Source organism: Oncorhynchus mykiss, chromosome 14, assembly GCF_057628025.1.
Source record: "Oncorhynchus mykiss isolate SJ-2025 chromosome 14, ASM5762802v1, whole genome shotgun sequence".
Lineage (NCBI taxonomy): Eukaryota > Metazoa > Chordata > Actinopteri > Salmoniformes > Salmonidae > Oncorhynchus > Oncorhynchus mykiss.
This window is the reverse complement of record NC_143035.1, coordinates 21,751,370-21,777,420: the sequence shown is the minus strand read 5'-3', so window position 1 is coordinate 21,777,420 and position 26,051 is coordinate 21,751,370. Positions and strand designations below refer to the sequence as shown.

The following is a 26,051-nucleotide window of genomic DNA, read 5'->3' as shown; positions in this document are numbered from 1 at the left end:
AAACAAAGGTCTATCAACATGTACGCTTTACCTCTTCTGTCCACCACCATATGTTCTCATAATTAATGTTATATAATGTAATATAATGTTACCTAAAGGGGTTCATGTTTGTACAATTCTGAATGAAACTAGATAACTCTTGCTGAGACAATAGGTCTGCTGCAGTGTTCATGATGACTGAAACTTGATACTTGGCAAGTGTGTTTGCTGACAATGTTCTTTCACTTTCAGAATGTACTGTTCAGGGTGTTAAGGAAAACTTGTATTTTGTATTTACTTACGTCAAAATGTCTGAGGGTACTAGACGTAAGAGGCATTATTTGCTGTTCAAAGACCTAGCTGGTGCAAAGCCCTCAGTTGTTGTGGTGGTGATAGCTGTGGAAAGCACTAAACCTGCTGAGGTCGTCAGAGCAGACCTTGCATCTTTATGGAAATGGTGAAAGTCTTTAAAATGTATTATCTTTATGCATGTACTGTTGCTCACTCGTGTGTGTGTGTGTGTGTGTGTGTGTGTGTGTGTGTGTGTGAGAGCAGTGAATGGTAAACAACCCAGTGTCTGAGTGTGGGGTACAGCAGAACTTAGTTCTGTTTAAATTAAGAGAACACCATCATGTTTCGGGTGCTGCTACATTCCCCCAAAGCGGCTGGCCTTGTTTTGATATCTACACTGGAGCGTTTCTGATGCCTTCCTTATTATAGGGGCAATCTGGGATTCAAACAACAACACATTGGGTATCCCAACACTTTTTTTGTAGACATTACAAAAAGTTGAGTAAATCAAGGGTTGGGTTGTGATGGGAACCACAGTGGAACTATGTTCATGAGGCATTTATACATTTTATATTTTTCAATAATCATTGGCTATACAATGAGTGTACATAACATTGAGATCACCTACTCTTTCCATGACATTGACCAGGGGTGTCACACTCCTTCCATAGAGGGCCTAGTGTCTGAGGGTCCTTGGTTTTTCCTTTCAATTAAGACCTAGACAACCAGGTGAGAGGAGTTCCTTACTAATTAGTGACCTTCATTCATCAATCAAGTACAAGGATGCAGTGAAAAGCCGCAGCCACTCGGCCCTCTGTGGAATGAGTATGACACGTGACACAGACTGACCAGGTGAATCCAAGTGAAAGTTATGTTCCCTTATTGATGTCACTTGTTAAATCCACTTCAGTCAGTGTAGATGAAGGGGGGGAGACAGGTTAAAGTAGTATTTTTATTCCTTGAGACATGGATTGTCTATGTGTGCCATTCCGAGGGTGAATGGCCAAGACAAAAGATTGGGTATGGTAGTAAGTGCCAGGTGCACCGGTTTGTATCAAGAATGGTCCACCATCAAGAGGACATCCAGCCAACTTGAACCAACTGTGGGAAGCATGAGCCAGCATCCCTGTGGAACGCTTTCAACACCCTGTATAGTCCATGCCTCAATGAATTCAGGCTGTTCTGAGTGCAACTCAATATTAGGAAGGTGTTCTCATAGTTTTGTACACTCAGTGTACAGTATATAATTTATTGGAAAGTCAAAAGATTGGAGTACCTATCCCATATGGTCCCTTTAACCGTTAGGAGAAAGAGGCAGTAGTTGATTTTAAGCTGAAGATTATTCACTTTGGGGCTACATTTCTACTCCTATTGACTCAGGAAAGTGAAGATGTGGTCTATCTGAAAAGAAAACATGAGGATTCATGTGAAAGAAAACCAAGAGTTCCCTGTGATCAGGAAAGTGTGTCACAATCCTTTATGAACAGTCAACACACACACACATGCGTGCAAGTACACACACGTGCACCAACATGCACACATACACAACATGTACACACACACACTGCTGCCGTTCAAACCCTCTTTGTATACAGTGCCTTCAGAACGTATTCATACCCCTCGACTTATTCCACATTATTTTGCTACAGCCTAAATTCAAAATGGATTAAGTTGATCTTCACACAATACCCCATCATGACAAAGTGAAACCATAAAAAAATATATGTTTTGCCAATTTATTGAAAATGATATACAGAAATATCTCATTTACATAAGTAGTCATACCCTTCAGTCAATATTGTGTAGATGCACCTTTGACAGCGATAACCAGTCTTTCTGGTTAAGTCTGAAAGAGCTTTCCACACCTGGATTCTTTTCAGAATTATTCAAGCTTTTGTCATATTGGTTGTTGATCATTGCTAGACAACCGTTTTCAGGCCTTGCCATAGATTTTCAAGTAGATTTAAGTCAAAACTGTAACTCGGCACTCAGGAACATTCACTGTCTTCTTGGTAAGCAACTCCATTGTAGATTTGGCTTTGTGTTTTAGGTTATTGTCCTGCTGAAAGATGAATGAATCTCCCAGTGTCTGTTGGAAAGCAGACTGAACCAAGTTTTCCTCTAGAATTTTTCCTGTGCTTGGCTCCATTCGGTTTATTTTTTAACCTGAAAAACTCCCCAGCCCTTAACGATTACAAGCATACAGTACCCATAACATGATGCAGGCACCACTATACTTGAAAATATGGAGAGCGGTACTCAGTAATGTGTTGTATTAGATTTGTCCCAAACATAACAATTTGTATTCATGACAAAAAGTTGATTGATTTGCCACATTTTATGCAATATTACTTTAATGCCCTGTTGCAAATGGGATGCATGTTTTGGAATGTTTTTATTCCGTACAGGCTTCCTTCTTTTCACTCTGCCAATTAGGTTAGTATTGTGGAGTAACTGCAATTAAACTCTAACTGTTTTAAAGTCACAATGGTGAAATCGCTGAGTGGTTTCCTTCCTCTCCTGCAACTGAGTTAGGAATTACACATGTATCTTTGTAGTGACTGGGTGTATTGTTACACCATCCAAAGTGTAATGAATAACTTTACCATGCTCAAAGGGATATTCAATGTCTGCTTTGAATATCTGCTAATAGGGGCCCTTGGTTAACTTCCCTAGTCTTTGAGGTTTAATCTGTATTAGAAGTTCACTGCTCGACTGAAGATACCTTTCAGAGATGTGGGGCACAGAGATGAGGTAAACATTCAAAAATCATGTTAAACACTAGTATTGCACACAGAGTGAGTCCATGCAATTTATTATGTGACCTGTTAAGCAAATTTTTACTCCTGAACATATTTAGGCTTGCCATAACACAGAAGTTGAATATGTATTTACATAAGACATTGGAGCTTTTAGTTGTTAATTCATTTTTTGTTAAATCCACTTTGACATTATGGGGTATTGTGTCTAGGCCAGTGACCAAAAATCTGAGTAAAATCAATATTAAATTCAGGCTGTAACACAACAAAATGTGGAAAAAGTCAAGGGGTTTGAATACTTTCTGAAGGCACTGTATCAAAAAATATAACGAAAGTCCTCCCTGCCATTTTGTCCAAAGCATTGAGCCCAGGTATCGAAGGAGACAGCAGGCTTTGATGAAAGGATAATTCGGAACCATCTAATATTTCTGATTTGATTATTGTTGCATTTCTTGCTAATGGTTTGAGATTCTTTCTGTGAGTTTGGAAAAGGCTTTGTCATTGGCGAGATTGCAGTTGAGACATGTCCCTCTGTATGTTGGCCTTTGAAGCCAATCTCTCTGGGAGGTACTGGGAGTGATTTATTTAATGGATGCTGGAACACAGTGCCATTTCAAATTAATACATGTTTGGAGATAGGATGCTTTTCCCCCAGTGTACCATGCAAGCTCCTCTCTTTGATAAATAGATAAAAACCGCAGTAGAGCAATTGCTGAATTATTCTTTCATAATGGATAAATCAATCCACCCCCACCCAGCTTTTCGAGTTTGGGCTTTCGTCGCAATTAATTCTTACCTGGGAACAATTGCAGTATAATCCCGTGAAAGCCCCCTCCACCTTGAAAAGGATACAAAGGCCTTATCCAGGATAAATACTTTATTGATCACTCAGAGCCCTTTGAATAGGTGATTATTTTAATACGGGGGCCATTGTTTGCATAGCACCATGATAGATGATTCCCCTCACCATGCATATCTTTCCAAGTAATCCTTGATTGTTAGCGCTAGGACAACATTGGTGGCTGCACAAAGTAGGACTGAGATGAGGGGACCGACTGCTATCAACCTATCAACAGATTGGAAAAACCAGAGAAGTCAAGAGAAGATGACGAGAGGGGTGGCGACAGAGAGGATAGAGGTGTGGCGACAGAGAGGATAGAGGTGTGGCGACAGAGAGGATAGAGGTGTGGCGACAGAGAGGATAGAGGGGTGTTGACAGATGATAGAGGGGTGTTGATAGAGGGGTGGCGACGGAGAGGATAGAGGGGTGGCGACGGAGAGGATAGAGGGGTGGCGACGGAGAGGATAGAGGGGTGGCGACGGAGAGGATAGAGGGGTGGCGACGGAGAGGATAGAGGGGTGGCGACGGAGAGGATAGAGGGGTGGCGACGGAGAGGATAGAGGGGTGGCGACGGAGAGGATAGAGGGGTGGCGACGGAGAGGATAGAGGGGTGGCGACGGAGAGGATAGAGGGGTGGCGACGGAGAGCAGAGATAGATGGTGACAGAGAAGAGAGGGATGGTGTAAAATAGAGAAGAGTGATGGTGTGCTTCAACAGGACGTTCCTGGATAACAAGTGCCTTGTGCTCTTAGCAGGTGTTTAATTGAGGCTGGTGGGGTTAAATTGCTACTTTATACGGCGATATGGCCAGATATGTGACCATGGGAAAGGTGCTGATGGTGATGCTCATCATCATAATCCTATGGCTATTGGAGCAGAAGCATAATGTCCTGTTGCATTAACACTCGTTACCATTAAACTATCAGTGGCAATGTGTGTGTGCCCTTTCATCACAGCCTGACGCGTCAGCATGCGAACTGAACCACATGCTTGGTCTGTTGTAATCATGTAATTGTCTATGTCCTAGAGAGTGGTCAATTGTATTATGTGTAATCAACTCTGCTCACCCTCCCTTTGAAATCTTCCCCTGATAGGGGCATGTGCTGGGAATGTTGCCAATGACTTTTGTTAGTCTTCCAACAGCCCTATTCCACATCTGCTGCTGTTTATTGTCCTAAAATGGATGCATTCTGTTGTGATTGAGGATTTTAAAAAGTACATTGTCAATGATAAGTCTACAGTAAGAGTATTCTTGATCATTCTTAAGACAAAGCAGAATGGAATATGAATGGATTTCTTCTCTCTGATATGATCATGTGGTTTCCTGTTGTCTTAGTCAACCGCTGGCTCCCCCACACATCAAGATAATGTAACCTTACAAGACATTTGTTCCCAGGGAGGTCTGCCAGAATCTTGAGAGTTTGGCATGGCTCTGTGAGGTTAATAATAGAAGCCATCTTGTTGTGTTTTTTATTTTTATTTCCCTCTCTCTCTTCTCCCCCCTCAAACCAGCCTTCCTGAAGTCAAGTCTTGACAGAAAACAATCTGTTTGAGCCGGCGAGGGCGAGGGGGGTCAGTCAGCACCGGTGCCCCTGCCTAATGCATCCCACCAGCCCCTGTCCTCTCCCTCCAATCTCTGTGAGGGAGGGGGGGAACAGAAAAAAGGAGGAAGAGTTAGGGATTGCAGTCTGGTCGACTACCTCTGTCGGGTTTCATTCATTTAGAGCTGTACTATACCACTTGACGTTACATTTGACATTATCTCTTTTGAATTCCTTTTCAAAGTCTTTGTGCTCGAGATTCGTGAAAAGGTTATCTCCGTTTTTTTACATCTTCAGGACAGAAAAGGTGGTGTAAGAATGATATATGTTTGGGGGAGGTTGACACACGCGTCCAATGTAATGAATAGATGTAATTAAAGTGAACATTGCCTTTGAATTAACTTAAGTAATAAGGGTGAATAAATAACCTGTTTTCCAGCGCCAAAGTCATAGTCATTTTTATCGACACAGCTATTTATTAAGGAGCTGCTAAAACACCTTACAGCACTGCGCTGACATGTGGATGTGATTCAATGCTGCTGAGATGCAGCCCGACAGATGTTACTCATTGGGTAATCCCCCGACTCTGCCTCCCCAGTCCTGCTGAAATATGTATATTTAAAGTACACACGTATATTATATTCATGGGTAAATACTGTGGTTTGATCCAATGCCTTAAAAGCTTTACTTAAGGTACCCTAATAACTGTAGAAACAACATTTTATTTACACACATAGTTGCAGCTTTATTGACCAATTTCTCTGTCGTCCTATGTGTGAATGGACAAATGAACTGAAATCTGGGTAAACAGCAGCGTAGTCCGTTTGACATTCTTTATTTTGAAGTGCCAACCCACACTTAATTTACTGGAGAATTTGTATTTTATTGTACCTTTTATTTAACCAGGCAAGTCAGTTAAGAACAAATTCTTATTTTCAATGACGGCCTAGGAACAGTGCCAGAACGACAGATTTGGACCTTGTCAGCTCGGGGGTTTGAACTTGCAACCTTCTGGTTACTAGTACAACGCTCTAACCACTAGGCTACCCTGCCGCCTCAAGAAGGTGGTATAGCTCTCCTATTTTGACAGAAATGCATTTTCCAAAGTCATTCAGTCTGCCCCCAAAGAAGAGTGAGGGGGAAATTAAATGTACTCTGGTAGAGAGAGGGAACAGAGCAAGGAACTGCTTGTAGGGATGAATGCATCAATGAGCCAATTGCTCTAAAATTGGACAGGGTTTTAAGAGAGGGAGAGGAGAGGAAAGGGATTTGGCTTGCCCCTACTCTCCAGCCCAAACGCCTCATTGAAAGGTCATGTAGGATCTCTGAAAGGCTTGTGCAGTTGTCTCTAAGGCACCACAATGGAGAATATGCTCCTAGCAGCCAGTGTACTGGCCTTTTTCTCTCCAATTGTATTAGTCTAGTCCAGCACATTCACTTCTCCTTTCTCAAAGCTTTGTATTTTTTTTATCAAGTTCTGCTTGATATGTATGTTTTACTGATGTGTGTTTTTAATGTTGTCTACTCAATGCATGGGCGTATGTTCCTTTATGCATATTTATCAGAATACCTCTCAGCCCATCATATCACTAAACATGTATGTGACCACTAACAAACTGAACTATATATCTTTATCTGCCACTGTCATATGGCAAAAGCAAAGAAGGCTAAAGGCGCTTCCTGAAAGACTGAATGAAAGAGAGCTGAACGTTTACACATGCCCTCCTCCCCCAACAGCTCTCTGTATGGTTATGTATGGTTGGCTGTTTCATGCCGATCCGTTATTGTTGTGGCCATTTCTAACATTCAAAGAACATCCTGTCCCTGCGTGGCTCAGTTGGTAAGAGCATGGCGCTAGAAATGCCAGGGTCGTGGGTTGGAGGTCATCTATACTACAATGTATGCACTCACTGTTGTCAGTTGCTTTGGGCTTTTGCTAAATGGTAAGAACAACTAATGCCGTGACTCACCCATTACTTCACCTCTCTCTCAGCTTCGAGACACTAAGTCGGCCGACCAAAACACAACGCTGCTCCACTTCCTGGCTGAGAAGTGTGAAGAGAAGTACCCTGAGATCCTGAGGTTCCCTGAAGAGCTGCAGCATGTGGAGAGTGCTAGCAAAGGTAAGCCATTCCATCCTCTTTAAATAATGGTTGACACTGTCCTTATATGGACACTGTATCACTGGTTGAACCATAATTTTACACGGACACTCCTGAGCCATTAACAGTAGTTTATATTCTGATGTGAGAGATGGATGTATAACACACTGCAAAGTCAGAGAGTAATTAAAACGTTGTTTTCTGCTAAGGTCATACTTGCATGTTTTGAATCGCTCAACATGCTGTTATTGGACCTTGCAGACAGTAAACTATATATTCAACAAACAAGATATATTCCTCCCCGGAAATATCTGCCTCTTGAAATTGGACGCTCTCACAGGAAATCACAAAAGATTTTTGACAAACATGCAATTTACTCCACACCTGCAATCATTCTAGGTGTTATGTCACCTTTACCAATTTACTGCCATGTTTCATTTCCTCATCTTCTTGTTTTGACCCCCCTGCATTGTGTTTTGTTAGTAACCAATAGAAATCTCTCGACAAGCCCAAATATTATAGCTGTGTCTTCCTTGGCTCCATTTCAATTAAGAAAGCTGTTGATTACAACTATGATGTTATTTGCTTGTGTTTTCATCAAAGTATTTTATTTACCTTCTCCCCCACCAGTATCCTCGCTAATCGAACATAATTCCTTTTGAGCGATATAAACCCGGTTAAATCAAATTGTAATTGGCCAATGGTATTTGCTTTGTCTCGGCATTATAACATTGATCCAGCATTATCCGACTTGTTTTAAACGCTTCTTTTAAGAGCTAGAGCTTAAACCAGGAGGCTTCGAGGCATTTTACAGCTTGATTTAGACACGCCCATGTTTTATAGAGTGACGCATGAGATTAGGCCCAACAAGGTTAAGATACTTTAATTAGGTCTGTTGCATCCGATGGAATAAAACTTCCTAATGGCTAGAGAGCCCCTCTTAATTCTTGTGGCCAGAGAGCCCCTCTTAATCCATTCAAATGGCCCAGAAGTAATGGTAGCAGTTTTACGAGCGCCCAACCAATTGTGTTTTTTTTTGCGATATTTGTAACTTATTTTATACATAATGTTTCTGCAACCATATCTTACGGCAAAAAAGAGCTTCTGGATATCAAGACAGCGATCACTCACCTCGGATTAGAAAAATATTTTTTCTTCAACAAGCAGGACAAACAGGACATTGTCCGAACACCTGACAAGGCCAGCATCCCAGTTGTTGGCAAGAGGAAGAGACGCAGGTACAGAGGACACAGAGCAGGGTGCCTTGTAAGGCGAGTGGGAAAACTGCCATTACTGTCAATATTACTCTCCAACGTGCAATCATTGGACAATAAATTAGACGAGGTACGATCACGAATATCCTATCAACGGGACATCAAAAACTGTAATATCTTATGGCTAAATGATGACAGATATTCAGCTAGCGGGATACACGCTGCACCGGCGAGATAGAACAGCACGCTCTGGTAAGACCGGGGAGCGGTCTGTGCATGTTTGTAAACAACAGTTGGTGCACGAAATCTAAGGAAGTTTCTAGATTTTGCTTGCCTGAAGTAGGGTATATTGTGATAAAATTCAGACCACACTATTTGCCTAGAGAGTTTTCAGCTATACTTCTCATGGCTGTTTATTTTCCACCACAGACGGATGCTGGCACTAAGACCACACTTTCAGCTGTATAGGGAAATAAGCAAACAGAAAACCACTCCTAGTGTCCAGAGACTTTAATGCAGGGAAACTTAAATCAGTTCTACATAATTTCTGTCAATATGTTAAATGTGCAGCCAGACGAAAAAAATTCTAGGTCACCTGTACTCCACACACAGAGATGTGTACAAGCTCTCCCTCGCCCACCATTTGGTAAATCCGACCACACTTCTATCCTCCTGATTCCGGCTTACAAGCACAAATTAAAGCAGGAAGCACCAGTGACTCGGTCTATAAAAAAGTGGTCAGGTGAAGCAGATGCAGGACGGTTTTCCTGTCACAGACTGGAACATGTTCCGGGATTCTTCCGATGGCATTGAGGAGTACACCACATCAGTCACTGGCTTTATCAATAAGTGCATCGAGGACGTCGTCCCCACAGTGACTGTACGTACATACCCCAACCAGAAGCCATGGATTACAGGCAACATTTGCACTGAGCTAAAGGGTAGAGCTGCCACTTTCAAGGTGCGGGACTCTAACCCGGAAGCTTATAAGAAATCCTGCTATGCCCTCCAACGAACCATCAAACAGGCAAAGTGTCAACACAGGGCTAAGATTGAATAATGCTACACCGGCTCCGATGCTCGTCTTATGTGGCAGGGCTTGCAAACTATTACAGACTACAAAGGGAAGCACAGCCGCGAGCTGCCCAGTGACACGAGCCAAACAGATGAGCTAAATAATTTCTATGATCGCTTCGAGGCAAGCAACACTGAGGCATGCATGAGAACATCAGCTGTTCTGGACGACTGTGTGATCACGCTCTACATTCACAAGGCTGCGGGGCCAGACGGGCATGTGCTGACCAACTGACAGGTGTCTTCACTGACATTTTCAACATGTCCCTGATTGAGTCTGTAATACCAAACTGGTTTCAAGCAGACCACCATAGTCCCTGTGGCCAAGAACACGAAGGCAACCTTCCTAAATGACCACGTCCGTAGCCATGAAGTGCTTTGAAAGGCTGGTAATGACTCACATCAACACCATTATCCCAGAAAACCTAGACCCACTCAATTTGCATACCATCCAAACAGATCCACAGATGATGCAATCTCTATTGCACTCCACACTGCTCTTTCCCACCTGGACGAAAGGAACACCTACGTAAGAATGCTATTCATTGACTACAGCTCAGTGTTCAACACCATATTGCCCTCAAAGCTCATCACTAAGCTAAGGATCCTGGGACTAAACACCTCTCTCTGCAACTGGATCATGGACTTCCTGACGGGCCCCACCCAGGTGGTGAAGGTAGGCAGAAACACATATGCCACGCTGATCCTCAATGCTTGAGCCCCTCAGGGGTGCGTGCTCAGTCCCCTCCTGAACTCCCTGTTCACCCACGACTGCATGGCCAGGCACAACTACAACACCATCATTAAGTTTGCAGACAACACAACAGTGGAAGGCCTGATCACCGACAATGACAAGACAGCCTATAGGGAGGAGGTCAGAGACCTGTCCGGGTGTGCCAGAATAACAACCTATCCCTCATCGTAACCAAGACTAAGGAGACTATTGTGGACTACAGGAAAAGGAGGACCGAGCACGCCCCCATTCTCATCGACGGGGCTGTAGTGGAGCAGGTTGAGAGCTTCAAGTTCCTTGGTGTCCACATCAACAACAAACTAGAATGGTCCAACACACCAAGACAGTCGTGAAGAGGGCACAACAAATCCTATTCCCCCTCAGGAAACTAAAAGATTTGGCATGGATCCTCAGATCCTCTAAAGGTTCTACAGCTGCAACATCGAAAGCATCCTGACTGGTTGCATTACTACCGCATGGCAAGCTGTGCCGGAGTGCCAAGTCTAGGACAAAAAGGCTTGTCAACAGTTTTTACCCCCAAGCCATAAGACTCCTGAACAGGCAATCAAATGGCTACCCGTACTATTTGCATTGTGTCCCCCCCCCCCAACCCCTCATTTTACGCTGCTGCTACTCTCTGTGTATCATGCATAGTCACTTTAACTATACATACTACCTCAATTGGCCCGACCAACCAGTGGCCCCGCACATTGGCTAAACGGGCTATGTGCACTGATCTCCCGCAACCCGCCAACCCCTCTTTTACGCTACTGCTACTCTCTGTTCATCTATGTATAGTCCATTTAACCATATCTATGTTTATGTACTACCTCAATCAGCCTGTATATAGCCTCGCTACTGTTATTTTTTCACTGTATTTTTTACTGTTGTTTTTATTGCTTTACTTACCTATTGTTCACCTAATACCTTTTTTGCATTGTTGGTTAGAACCTGGAAGTAAGCATTTCAATGTAAGGTCTACACACCTGTTGTATTCGGCGCACGTGACAAATAAACTTTGATTTGATTTGTGTAGTAAAAATCGAAAATATTATTCTGTTCAGGAAGAGGGCCCCGTCTGATTCAATGTGGATGGTATATGGCAGCAGTTTCAGTTTCCAATGGGAGAAGGACTTTAATAGAGCACAGGGGATTTGTATGCGTTCACGAGATGACCACCTGGACAGGTTAACAGGCCGGATGGGAGGCATGGTGTGGATGACAGGACAGCACGGTGGCTTAATGCCCTAGGCATTATTGTCTATCTGCCATTGTGGATTGGCTTTGAGAATAAGAGAACATGGCTGCCATTTGTGGTGCAGAAGTGGTGTATTTACAGCTCAAGTGGCGTAATTACCTCGAGTAAACATGCTACATTGTTCCCACCTTTGAATTAAGTTATTTATCTGACACGTATGAAAGTTAGTCTCCCTAGGAAATCTGGCACGTAAGCATTTGCTGCCTCATTGTCTGGGAATAGACTTGTTTGTCTGACTGCCTGTCAATAAGTTCATTTCATTCTCAAGTATTTGGTGGAGAATCCCCAGAGGCGTATTTACTTTGTTAGTTTCCTATTTGGTTATTTAATCGAATTCCCGCTAATTATGTGCTCGAATGATGCAGTGAGGCAGCTATTTTTGAAGTGGACCAGAACCAGTCTTCATTATGGATATAGATGGATTAGTGTACGGCTCAAACTGTCAACGTGTATCAACTCATTCAAGTCCTTTCAGGGACAATCAATTCTTGTAAATGCTTGTTAGTTCAATTGGGTGAGACTGATAAGCCATTGGTTGACTCAATTCATTATGGCAAACACCAGTGGACAACACAGACATAACACCAAGGAGAAGGCTATATGGGCTATAAAGCTGTTTACCTCACAGTGCTTTCCGTAGACCCTGTATTTTAATAATAGGTCAAACGTGATATACAACACGATAACCTTATTATCCATGAACATTTTAGGGTAAAACCAAGAAAACTAGCCATTTAAAGAACCAGTACAGTCAAAAATGTGATTTCCCTGTGTGAGATATATATACATTTTTATTTCTACACTGAGGTTGGAATAATACTATGAAATTGTGAAAATTATGATAATACCATTTTAGTGTATGTGCTGTTCGAAAAGACCGCCTGAAATTTCACCCTGTTTTGGTGGGGTGGAGTTTTGGCCTGCCTGGTGACATCAACAGGTGGTAATTTAGTTAATTTACTGATACGACAACATGTTGGTCCTATATTTCAAGAGCTAAAATATAAGATGCCAGAAATGTACCTTCCATACACACAAAAAGCCTGTTTCTCTCAAATGTTGTGCACAAATTTGTTTACATCCCTGTTATTGAGCATATCTCCTTTTCCAAGATAATCCATCCACCTAACAGATGTGGCATCTCAAGAAGCGGATTAAATAGCATGATCATAACACAGGTGCAGCTTGTGCTGAGGAGACTAAAAGGCTACTCTAAAATGTGCAGTTTTGCCACACAACACAAAGCCACAGATGACTCAAGTTTTGAGCGTGCATGCAATTGACATGCTGACTGCAGGAATGTCCACCAGAGCTGTTGCCTGGTGGACATTACATTTTAATTTCTCTACCACCATTAGAGAATTTGTCAGTACCTCCAACCGGCCTCACAAACGCAGACCACGTATAACCACGCCAGCCCAGGATCTCCACCACCGGTTCCTTCAGCTACGGGATCGTCTGAGACCAGCCACCCAGACTGCTGAAACTGTGTGTTTGCACAACAAAATAATGTCTGCACAAACTGTCAGAAACCGTCTCAGGGAAGATAATATGCATGCTTGTCATCCTCACCAGTGTCTTGACCTGACTGAAGTTCTTCGTCGTAACCGACTTCAGTTGGCAAATACTCACCTTTGATAGCCACTGACAGGCTGGAGAAGTGTGCTCTTCACGGTTGAATCCCAGTTTCAACTCTAACAGGAAAATGGCAGACATTGTGTATGGTGTCGTGCGGGCGAGTGGTTTGCTGATGTCAATGTTCTGAACACCTCATGGTGGACAATGAACACAATGTAATTTTATTGATGGTAATTTGATAATGCACAGCCCCATGTCGCAAGGATCTGTACACAATTCTTGGAAACTGAATATGTTCCAGTTCTTCCATGGCCTGAATACTCACCAGACACATTGAGCATGTTTGAGATGCTCTGAAACCACATGTGCCACCTCTTGTTCCAGTTCCCACCAATATCCAGCAACTTCGCACATCCATTGAAGGGGAGTGGGACAACATTCCACAGGCCACAATCAACAGCCTGATCAACGCTATGCAGAAGAGACATAAGACAAATGGTGGTCACAACAGATACTGACTGGTTTTCTGATCCACGCCCCTACTTTGTTTTTAAGGTATTCATGGATTAGGGCCTAATTCATTTATTTCATTTGACTGATTTCCTTATATGAACTGTAACTCAGTAACATTTTTGAAATTGTTGCATTTATATTTTGGTTCAGTGTAGTTTTCAGTTTTCCCTTCCCCACTCAAACCACACCCAGACAGTTCTAACAAAATTGCTAGAGAAATTGCTATTTTCTAAGTGATTGAAAACAATCACAGGAAGGTACTTAATTGCTACATATAAATTATTTGATATTGATATAAAAACGTCTGCATTGGACCTTTAAGAGCAGATGATTCCATACTGAGAGAGAAATAATTTGATTTGGAAATATATTTTGTTATTGTCCCTATTGGTCAGGCAGACAGCATTGGTTTGAATCATGAAGTGGTGTGTTTCTTCAGTTTTGACAGAAGTCCGCCTCCACAGGTGAAGCCAAAAGGAATTAGATGATTGAGTCACCCACTCGAACAAAAAATGCACCGTCTCTCACTCCAACAAGAAACATGACACAATGATCTTTGTTTTAAAAGAAAATTCATAGTGGCTTCTCATTTTCCTTTTCCCCGTACCAAAGAGAGACCTCTTTGGTCACCAGCGCTCAAGTTTTATTCTGTTGTTTTCGGGTGCTTTTAAGGGCTTTTTGAGATGCCGGAGAGGACCAAAACAAAGAAGCTCAAATCGCAGCTGTCTAGTCTCACTAAAGCTCATTTAATCAGAGAACACTTTGAGGCTGGAACACAAGGCTGGAACACCACGATGGCTGGGCCACGCGTTAGCTTGATACGAGTCTGGAGGAGCTGTAACACTTGTGTAGAACAACGGGGCCCATCTGAATAATTTATAGACTATCTTCCAGATCTTTTACAAGGCTTTTTGGTCTCCTGTCAGGTAAATTGGTATAAGAACATGGGAAAAAGATTGCTTCCTTAACTGGGTACACTGTTCACCCTAACCCCAAGCAATATCTAGTTGTCATCTCTCATTCTCCTCTCTGTTAGGCATCTCTCTCTCCTTCATCGCTACAGTGCATTAGAGCCACTTTGTTTCCTCGTCTCCACTAAAATAACTTTCTAGTTTCTCCTTTTGTTATTCTTTTTCTACTTGGCCCATGGCCGGCAGCATGCTGGAATGGAAATGTGTATCTAGGATTCCACTTACTCTCCCTTTATCCCCATCACTTCCTCTCATTTTATCCCCCATCACGTCATCTCTCTTTATCCCCATCACCTCCTCTCTTTTTATCACTGTCTCCCCCACCACTTCCTGTATCTTTAGCCCCGTCTCCCCCATCACTTCCTGTATCTTTAGCCCCGTCTCCCCCATCACTTCCTCTCTCTTTTTCCCTGTCTCCCCCATCACTTCCTCTCTCTTCAACCCCGTCTCCCCATCACTTCCTCTCTTTATCATCAACTCCCCATCACTTCCTCTCCCTCTACCCCTGTCTCACCCATCTATCCTCTCTTTATCCCCGTCTCCCCCATCACTTAATCTCTCTTTAGCCCCGTCTCCCCATCACTTCCTGTATCTTTATCCCCGTCTCCCCATCACTTCCTCTCTCTTTATCCCCGTCTCCCGTCACTCCATCCATCTTTATCCCTGTCTCCCCATCACTTCATATCTCTTTATCCCTGTCTCCCCATCACTGCATCTCTCTTTATCTCTGTCTCCCCATCACTTCATCTCTCGTTATCCCTGTCTCCCCATCACTTCATCTCTCGTTATCCCCGTCTACCCCATCACTTCATCTCTAGTTATCCCCGTCTCCCCATCACTTCATCTTTATCCCCGTCTCCCCATCACTTCATCTTTATCCCCGTCTCCCCATCACTTCATATTTATCCCCGTCTCCCCATCACTTCATCTTTATCCCCGTCTACCCATCACTTCATCTTTATCCCCGTCTACCCATCACTTCATCTTTATCCCTGTCTCCCCATCACTTCATCTTTATCCCTGTCTCCCCATCACTTCATCTCTCTTTATCCCTGTCTCCCCATCACTTCATATCTCTTTATCCCTGTCTCCCCATCACTTCATCTCTCTTTATCTCTGTCTCCCCATCACTTAATCTTTATCCCCGTCTCCCATCACTCCATCCATCTTTATCCCTGTCTCCCCATCACTTCATCTCTCTTTATCCCTGTCTCCCCATCACTTCATCTCTCTTTATCCCTGTCTCCCCATCACTTCATCTATCTTTATCCATGTCTCCCCCATCACTTCATCCATCTTTATCCCTGTCTCCCCATAACTTCATCTCTCTTTATCCCTGTCTCCCCATAACTTCATCTATCTTTATCCCTGTCTCCCCATAACTTCTTCTCTCTTTATCCTAGTCTCCCCATAACTTCATCTCTCTTTATCCCTGTCTCCCCATAACTTCATCTTTATCCCCGTCTCCCCATCACTTCATCTCTTTATCCCTGTCTCTTCATCACTTCATCTCTCTTTATCCCTGTCTCCCCATCACTTCAGCTTTATCCCTGTCTCCCCATCACTTCAGCTTTATCCCTGTCTCCCCATCACTTCATCTCTTTATCCCTGTCTCTCCATCACTTCATCTTTATCCCCGTCTCCCCATCACTTCATCTTTATCCCCATCTCCCCATCACTTCATCTTTATCCCCGTCTCCCCATCACTTCATCTTTATCCCTGTCTCCCCATCACTTCATCTTTATCCCTGTCTCCCCATCACTTCATCTTTATCCCCGTCTCCCCATCACTTCATCTTTATCCCCGTCTCCCCATCACTTCATCTTTATCCCCGTCTCCCCATCACTTCATCTTTATCCCCGTCTCCCCATCACTTCATCTTTATCCCCGTCTCCCCATCACTTCATCTTTATCCCCGTCTCCCCCATCACTTCATCTCTCGTTATCCCCGTCTCCCCATCACTTCATCTTTATCCCCGTCTCCCCATCACTTCATCTTTATCCCCGTCTCCCCATCACTTCATATTTATCCCCGTCTCCCCATCACTTCATCTTTATCCCCGTCTCCCCATCACTTCATCTTTATCCCCGTCTCCCCATCACTTCATCTTTATCCCTGTCTCCCCATCACTTCATCTTTATCCCTGTCTCCCCATCACTTCATCTCTCTTTATCCCTGTCTCCCCATCACTTCATATCTCTTTATCCCTGTCTCCCCATCACTTCATCTCTCTTTATCTATGTCTCCCCATCACTTAATCTTTATCCCCGTCTCCCATCACTCCATCCATCTTTATCCCTGTCTCCCCATCACTTCCTCTCTCTTTATCCCTGTCTCCCCATCACTTCATCTCTCTTTATCCCTGTCTCCCCATCACTTCATCTCTCTTTATCCCTGTCTCCCCATCACTTCATCTCTCTTCATCTCTGTCTCCCCATCACTTCATCTCTCTTTATCCCTGTCTCCCCATCACTTCATATCTCTTTATCCCTGTCTCTCCATCACTTCATCTCTCTTTATCCCTGTCTCCCCATCACTTCATCTCTCTTTATCTCTGTCTCCCCATCACTTCATCTCTCTTTATCCCTGTCTCCCCATCACTTCATCTCTCTTTATCCCTGTCTCCCCATCACTTCATCTCTCTTTATCTCTGTCTCCCCATCACTTCATCTCTCTTTATCCCTGTCTCCCCATCACTTCATCTCTCTTTATCCCTGTCTCCCCATCACTTCATCTCTCTTTATCCCTGTCTCCCCATCACTTCATCTCTCTTTATCCCTGTCTATCCATCACTTCATCTCTCTTTATCCCTGTCTCTCCATCACTTCATCTCTCTTTATCCCTGTCTCCCCATCACTTAATCTCTCTTTATCCCTGTCTCCCCATCACTTCATCTCTCTTTATCCCTGTCTCCCCATCACTTCATCTCTCTTTATCCCTGTCTCCCCATCACTTCATCTATCTTTATCCATGTCTCCCCCATCACTTCATCCATCTTTATCCCTGTCTCCCCATCACCATCCATCTTTATCCCTGTCTCCCCATAACTTCATCTCTCTTTATCCCTGTCTCCCCATAACTTCATCTATCTTTATCCCTGTCTCCCCATAACTTCTTCTCTCTTTATCCCAGTCTCCCCATAACTTCATCTCTCTTTATCCCTGTCTCCCCATAACTTCATCTTTATCCCCGTCTCCCCATCACTTCATCTCTTTATCCCTGTCTCTCCATCACTTCATCTCTCTTTATCCCTGTCTCCCCATCACTTCAGCTTTATCCCTGTCTCCCCATCACTTCAGCTTTATCCCTGTCTCCCCATCACTTCATCTCTTTATCCCTGTCTCTCCATCACTTCATCTTTATCCCCGTCTCCCCATCACTTCATCTTTATCCCCATCTCCCCATCACTTCATCTTTATCCCCGTCTCCCCATCACTTCATCTTTATCCCTGTCTCCCCATCACTTCATCTATCTTTATCTCTGTCTCCCCATCACTTCATCTTTATCCCTGTCTCCCCATCACTTCATCTATCTTTATCTCTGTCTCCCCATCACTTCATCTTTATCCCTGTCTCCCCATCACTTCATCTTTATCCCTGTCTCCCCATCACTTCATCTTTATCCCCGTCTCCCCATCACTTCGTCTTTATCCCCGTCTCCCCATCACTTCATCGTTATCCCTGTCTCCCCATCACTTCATCTTTATCCCTGTCTCCCCCATCACTTCCTCTCTCTTCATCCCCGTCTCCCCCATCACTTCCTCTCTTTATCCCCGTCTCCCCCATCACTTCCTCTCTCTTTATCCCCATCTGCCCCATCACTTTCTCTCTATTTATCCCTGTCTCCCCCATCACTTCCTCTCTCTTTATCCCCGTCTCCCCCATCACTTCCTCTCTTTATCCCCGTCTCCCCCATCACTTCCTCTCTCTTTATCCCCATCTGCCCCATCACTTTCTCTCTATTTATCCCTGTCTCCCCCATCACTTCCTCTCTCTTTATCCCCGTCTCCCCCATCACTTCCTCTCTCTTTATCCCCGTCTCCCCCATCACTTCCTCTCTCTTTATCCCCGTCTCCCCATCACTTCCTCTCTCTTTATCCCCATCTCCCCCATCACTTCCTCTCTTTATCCCCGTCTCCCCCATCACTTCCTCTCTCTTTATCCCCATCTGCCCCATCACTTTCTCTCTATTTATCCCTGTCTCCCCCATCACTTCCTCTCTCTTTATCCCCGTCTCCCCCATCACTTCCTCTCTCTTTATCCCCGTCTCCCCCATCACTTCCTCTCTCTTTATCCCCATCTCCCCCATCACTTCCTCTCTCTTTATCCCTGTCTCCCCCATCACTTCCTCTCTCTCTATCCCTGTTTCCACCATCACTTTCTCTCGGTGCCACCCAACTTACTTATTACAAATAGAACCTCCCCCTGCTTGTCCCACCACCACTACAACTTGGAAAATGTTGTGTGTTGAATCATTATTTGACTCATTATTTTCAGCTGAAGTAGACCCCTCGCCTCTGCGATGACTACCACCACCCTCTGTTGTGATCTGTAGCTGAGGTGAGGCCAGGTGACCTATTCATCCTGTACAGCCAGAGGCCCTGAGCCTGCAAATTTATGCTTGTTGCATCAAGGGCCGTGGGGGAAAACGGGGGTTGGCTGGTCAGAAGGTGTGTGGGGGGGGGGGGGGGGTGATGAGGAGGAGGGGGTTCAAACATTAGAATAATCACAAGCTCATCTACAAACGGCTGGAGCCTGCACACTTAATATACCTGATTGAAAAGAGCAATCAGTTCCGGCTGATTTCCCTGAGAAAGGCTTTTTGTCAGTTCCTTTCCCTTGATTGCCCACTCCAGAGGGACTCTCTCTCTCCCAAGTCTCCTCAGAGAGAGAGAAAAAAAAATAGAGAGAGAAAGAGAGAAAAGAGTGAGAGAGAAAAGAGAGAGAGACAGGCCTTTGTCTGATCTATTGCAGGCTGAGCCTCCCTTAAGCACATTATACTGCCTTTTCCCAACCGCTTCACTTCATGTTAATTGCCTTATATTGTTTCTATTTAATGTTATGCTTCTGTCATGACAAGTTCAAATCGAAAAGAAAGATAATTGCTAATCAATGAAAACTGGATCCTTGTACAATCCACTCCGGGTCGAGTGGCGTACTTTGGCATTTGCTGGCAATCATTAATGTTATTCAATAAGATGCCCTTTTAATCATTTTCATTTGGTTTGATTGTATTACATTCTTTTGCAGAATAGTATTTTCATTCTGATTCATTCCTTGTAAAATATTAGCGAAATGAATGTTATGTTTATCTATAGTTGGTGTATTAGAGAAATTAGTCGATAAATCCACTTGCCTTCAGAACCAAAATGGTCGCCTTGACTGAAATCTCAGTAGAATTTCCTGTAGAGCGGTGTAAAAGCCATCTGGTTTTCTGAGTCATAGCGTCGTCATAGAGTTGTGTGGATGCACAACTTAATTACACATGCAACCCTGCATGCTTGTGAATTATAAATGCAACACGCTAACGAGATGATAGATCTGCATGTGGACTCCCAGCAGGTCGTCTACTCTCCCCTTCCCTGACACACATGATAGCATCTCTTATTACCTCAGAAGCTGTCTCCCCATAGGGAGTAGCTTTTGAGGCAGGTAGAGGTCAGTGATAACTGGAGCCCGGCCCAGCACACACAGTTGTCCTCGCAGGAGACTAGACCCTTCTCTCTATGGACTCGCCCATCATCAATGGCTCACCTGCCTCAAGGTCACTGCTAATTAGAAGCCAGATGTTCACCCAGAGAGACTCACAGGGGCATGGAATTTGCTGAGTCTCAAGGAGGGCCTGGGACAAGCGGACTGATGACCATGAGGACTGACATTGTGGGGTTGTTGTGCTGTTTTTACATGAATTCCCTATTCTTACGCACTTGTGTTCTGTTTTGTATAGACAATGTACTTGTTTCAGCCCAGAAGTTAGACAAGTGGACCATTAACCAGAAGGTTGCTAATTTGAAACCGGGGCTTTGCAATATGAGAGATGAACTGGCAACCCAAAGGCTGCTAGTCAAGGCACTTAACACCTCCATGTTCCAAATGTGTGGCATGTTTCTGTGTTGTCTCAGGCAGCAGAGCAACATAATCACAATCTCAGATGGACCTATAATGTCTTATTATATTCATTGAGGTTGAGTTGGCATGTCAGTAGGTTTGAGATGAAATAATGTCACTGTAGCATGCTTTCATGTACTCCAGGTGCACACTCATATTGGTTTGATGGAGTGGGAAGTGAACCGAAAACTTAAAAATTAATGGAAGTGATTATCTGATTTATTGTCTTACCCTTAAAAAATAATGCTACTCTTTTGAGCGTGTCCAACATATTTATCCCATTCTTACCATGTCCCCTCAGAATTATTGTGATACACTCTCTCTACAAGCTCACTAGCTAGATTTGTTGTGGTTAGGTATTGTGTAGTAACTGCCTATCAGGTAACCGCCCACATAAACCTCCCAACGAACAGTTATTGAGACCCTTGTAATGTTTGGCAGCTACAGTATATGAATTTGGTGCTGGTTTTAATGAACTATCCCCTCTAATGTAGCAAATTGGATGGGTAAGGTGATAAACTGGATGTTTAGGAGCTTTATGTCCATTGACCTTCATGTCAACAGTGTTAGGTCATAGAGTGATAGGTCATAGAGTGATAGGTCATAGAGTGATGATAGCAAGGTAGTAAGAGCATGGGTGTTTCTCAAAATGCACACTACTGTGCTCCGATCATGCAAATTGGAGCACATGAGGGTCAGAGGATGAGTCCAAATCAAAGTATGCGAAACGGAGCACGAAGGGCACTTCTAGAATGTGTACTCTGTTTGCAAGCTTCAACTGAAAGTATGCATAGTAAAATGATGCAACCACGTATAAAATGATGAAACATTTATTGAAGTCAAGGGCAGCCATTATTTGAGCTGCCCTTTGAGCTGACTTCGGAAGGAAAAATTGTCTTAACATTTCATATGTTGCCTGACTACAATATTTTATCTTGATACGTTAATACATCTAGCATAATATTTGTTTTATGATATGTTTGCCTGTTAAACTATCTGTTTAGCTACATTATTACGATTCACGTATAGCTAGCTGATAGTTATGAAGTAAAACCGTTTCTTTGTGGATATTTTGTTAGCTAAGCCAAATACATTTAAACTAAGTTTTCACAATTCCTGACATTTAATCCTAGTAAAAATGCCCTGTCTTAGGTCAGTTAGGATCACCACTTTATTTTAAGATTGTGAAATGTCAGAATAATAGTTGGGAGAGTGATTTATTTATCACATTCCCAGTGGGTCAGAAGTTTACATACACTCAATTAGTATTTGGTAGCATTTCCTTTAAATTGTTTAACTTGGGTCAAACATTTCGGGTAGCCTTCCACAAGCTTCCCACAGTAAGTTGGGTGAATTTTGGCCCATTCCTCCTGACAGAGCTGGTGTAACTGGAGAGAGCTGGAGTCAAGTTTCTAGGCCTCCTTGCTCGCACATGCTTTTTCAGTTCTGCCCACAAATCTTCTGTAGGTTTGAGGTCAGGGCTTTGTGATGGCCACTCTAATACCTTGACTTTGTTGTCCTTAAGCCATTTTGTCACAACTTTGGGAGTATGCGTGAGGTCATTGTCCATTTGGAAGACCCATTTGGAACCAAAGTTTAACATCCTGACTGATGTCTTGAGATGTTGCTGCAATATATCCACATAATTTTCCTGCGTCATGATGCCATCTGTTATGTGAAGTGCACCAGACCCTCCTGTAGCAAAGCTCTCCCACAACATGATGCTCTCACTCCCGTGCTTCACTGTTGGGATGGTGTTCTTCGGCTTGCAAGCATCCCCCTTTTTCCTCCACACATAACGATGGTCATTATGGCCAAACAGCTCTATTTTTGGTTCATCAGACCAGAGGACATTTCTCCACAAAGTACGACCTTTGTCCCCATGTGCAGTTGCAAACCCTAGTCAGTTTTTTTATGGTGGTTTTGGAGCAGTGGCTTCTTCCTTGCTGAGCAGCCTTTCAGGTTATGTCAATATAGGACTTGTTTTACTGTGGATATAGATTATTTTGTACCTGTTTTTACTGTGGATATAGATTTTGTACCTGCAATGTTTGTAATTGCTCCCAAGGATGAACCAGACTTGTGGAGGTCTCAATTTTTTTTCTGAGGTCTTGGCTGGTTTCTTTTGATTTCCCCATGATGTCAAGCAAAGCGGCACTGAGTTTGAAGGTAGACCTTGAAATACATCCAGAGGTACACCTCCAATTGACTAAAATGATGTCAATTTGCTTTTCAGAAGCTTCTAAAGCCATGACATCATTTTCTGGAATGTTCCAAGATGTTTAAAGGCACAGTCAACTTAGTGTATGTAAACGTCTGACCCACTGGAGTGTGGATACAGTGAATTAGAAGTGAACTAATCTGTTTGTAAACAAATGTTAGGAAAATGCATTGTCATGCACAAAGTAGATGTCCTAACCAACTTGCCAAAACTATAGTTTGTTAACAAGAAATGTGTGGAGTGGTTGAAAAACACGTTTTATTGACTCCAACCTATGTGTATGTAAACTTCCGACTTCAACTGTACGTATTCAGACCCTTTGCTATGAGACTCGAAATTGTGCTCAGGTGCATCCTGTTTCCATTGATCATCATTGAGATGTTTATATAACTTGATTGGAGTCCAGCTGTGGTAAATTAAATTGATTATACATGATTTGGAAAGGCACACACCTGTCTTTATATGGTCCTACAGTTGACAGTGCATGTCAAAGCAAAAACCAAGCCATGAGGTCAAATCATTTTTCCGTAGAGCTCAGAGACAGGATTGTGTCGAGGCACAGATCTGGGGAAGGGTACACGAACATGTATGCAGCATTGAAGGTCCCCAAGAACACAGTGGCCTCCATCATTCTTAAATGGCTGAAGATTCTTCCTAGTTCTGGCCGGCAGGCCAAACTGAGCAATCGGGGGAGGGAGAAGGGTCTTGATCAGGGAGGTGACAAAGAACCCCATGGTCCCTCTGACAGAGACTCCAGAGTTCCTCTGTGGAGATGGGAGAACCTTCCAGAAGGACAACCATCTCTGCTGCACTCCACCAATCAGGCCTTTATGGTTGAGTGGCCAGACGGAAGCCACTCCTCAGTAACAGCCCGCTTGTAATTTGCCGTAAGGCAGCTAAAGACTCTCAGACCATGAGAAACAAGATTCTCTGGTCTGAGGAAACAAAGATTGAGCTATTTGGCCTGAATGCCAAGCGTCAAGTCTAGAGGAAACCTGGCACCATCCCTACGGTGAAGCATGGTGGTGGCATCATCATGCTGTGGGGATGTTTTTAACGGCAGGGACTGAGAGACTAGTCAGGATTGAGGCAAAGGTGAACGGAGCAAAGTATAGAGGGATCCTTGATGAAAACCTGCTCTAGAGCGCTCAGACTGGGGCAAACAGGACAACAACCCTAGACACACAGCCAAGACAATGCAGGAGGAGTGGTTTCAGGACAAGTCTCGGAATGTCGAGATCGAACATCTCTGGAGATACCTGAATATAGCTGTGCAGCGACGCTCCCCATCCAACCTGACAGAGCTTGAGAGGATCTGCAGAAAAGAATGGGAGAAACTCCCTAAATACAGGTGTGCCAAGCGTGTACCGTCATACCCAAGAAGACTTGAAGCTGTAATCGCTGCCAAAGGTACTTCAACAAAGTACTGAGTAAAGGGTCTGAATACTTATGTAAATGTGATATTTCCCTTTTTTTCATATATACATTTGCTTTCTAAAAACCTTTTTTTCTTTGTCATTATGGGGTATTTTGTATTGATTGATGAGGGGAAAAAAACTATCATCATTTTTACAATAAGGCTATAACGTAACAAAATGTAGAAAAATTCAAGGGGTCTGAATACTTTCTGAATGCAATGTATCTAGCTGATAATTGTGTAGTAGAACGTTTGCTTTGTGTATATCTTGTTTCGCCTGTTGTTGCCATTGTCTTGGCTGGAAGAAGGTTCAGTGAATGTGGAGGTGAAGCGTGCGAGTGCTTCTCAAATGTGTTCTTTCATGCATTCCCCACACTCTCGTCCTCACAAGAAGAGTGTGGAGCACGGTGGTGTGCATTTTGAGAAACATCCCATGTGTTAGTCCTATTGTTTCTGTGGTTGAACATCCAATTAGTAATTTTTTTCTGACTGATGATTTAATGAATAGCCATTTCCTCATGTGTTGTGTTCTTCATTTGTTTGTTTTCTCCTTTGATAACATTGCCACAATAAACGTTGATTAGCATGTAATCAACTAGCGGCTCTTCTGCACTGTGAACAGGGGCGGCAGCGGCTTTGAAGTTGGCCTTGTCTGTTGGAAAATTGTTATGGATGAAGTTCTCCTCTGCTAATTTTTTTGTGTCTTGAACAAAGGTTCAGTCATTTTTTTCGCCGGAATACAGGGGAGTGTTTCTCACAAGGCATTTTGGATCTCAGAGGTCATGCTTAATGCAAAACACAGCATTGCTTCTTTCTCGCCGCCGTTTATCTACTTTATTCTTGTTTAGTTTTAAAGGACTATATCTCTTTTCATGGGCAGTTATCATGCCATCTTGTGCTCTCAGCACCGTGTGCTGCCTGTGGCTTTTAGACTGTGGATGGAACTCTTAAGTGAGGGCTGCCTTAAAGGTGCCTTAAAGGTGCTATAATCTCTGCTCATATAAGCACTTGCTAGATCCGCTGGCTAAATCCTGCAGCTTTAATGGAATGCAGGTGAAATTTGGACGCATATACCTTCAATGAGAAAATGCATTACTCAAATCCCACCCCAGAGTGGTTATCGACCTCTAACTTATTGCCTCTCAACAAAAACACCTCAGGCCAGATTTACTAAGAGATTTAATGACTACAAAACTTGCTCCTCTTTTTTCCAGATAGGAGAATTTCTAGTATCATTCCCTCAGGACAAAAAAACGGTGCATACTCGACAACAATTAAATCCCCCGTAAATGTTTCACTTAGATGTATGAAACTCAAAATGCTTCCTTAAACCTATTTTTACTTGGTGCTTGGGAATCTCGCTTTGACAAGCAGAACATCACACAAGGACACATTTGACATTTCTCCAGAGACCCAAGATATTCCTTCCGACAGGAAAGGACACACTTT

The 26,051-nt window shown here is 43.4% G+C and overlaps 1 protein-coding gene across 13 annotated transcripts in view; it reads left to right on the top strand.

The window, feature by feature from the left end:
- Positions 1-26,051, top strand: part of diaph2 (diaphanous related formin 2) — a 705,396-nt gene that overhangs the window by 441,222 nt on the left and 238,123 nt on the right. For all 13 annotated transcript variants that reach the window (XM_090198585.1, XM_090198584.1, XM_090198577.1 and 10 more), the window contains one exon: positions 7,405-7,534. In XM_090198585.1, the coding sequence (XP_090054711.1) occupies positions 7,405-7,534 (130 nt within the window). The remainder of the gene's footprint in view (positions 1-7,404; positions 7,535-26,051) is intronic.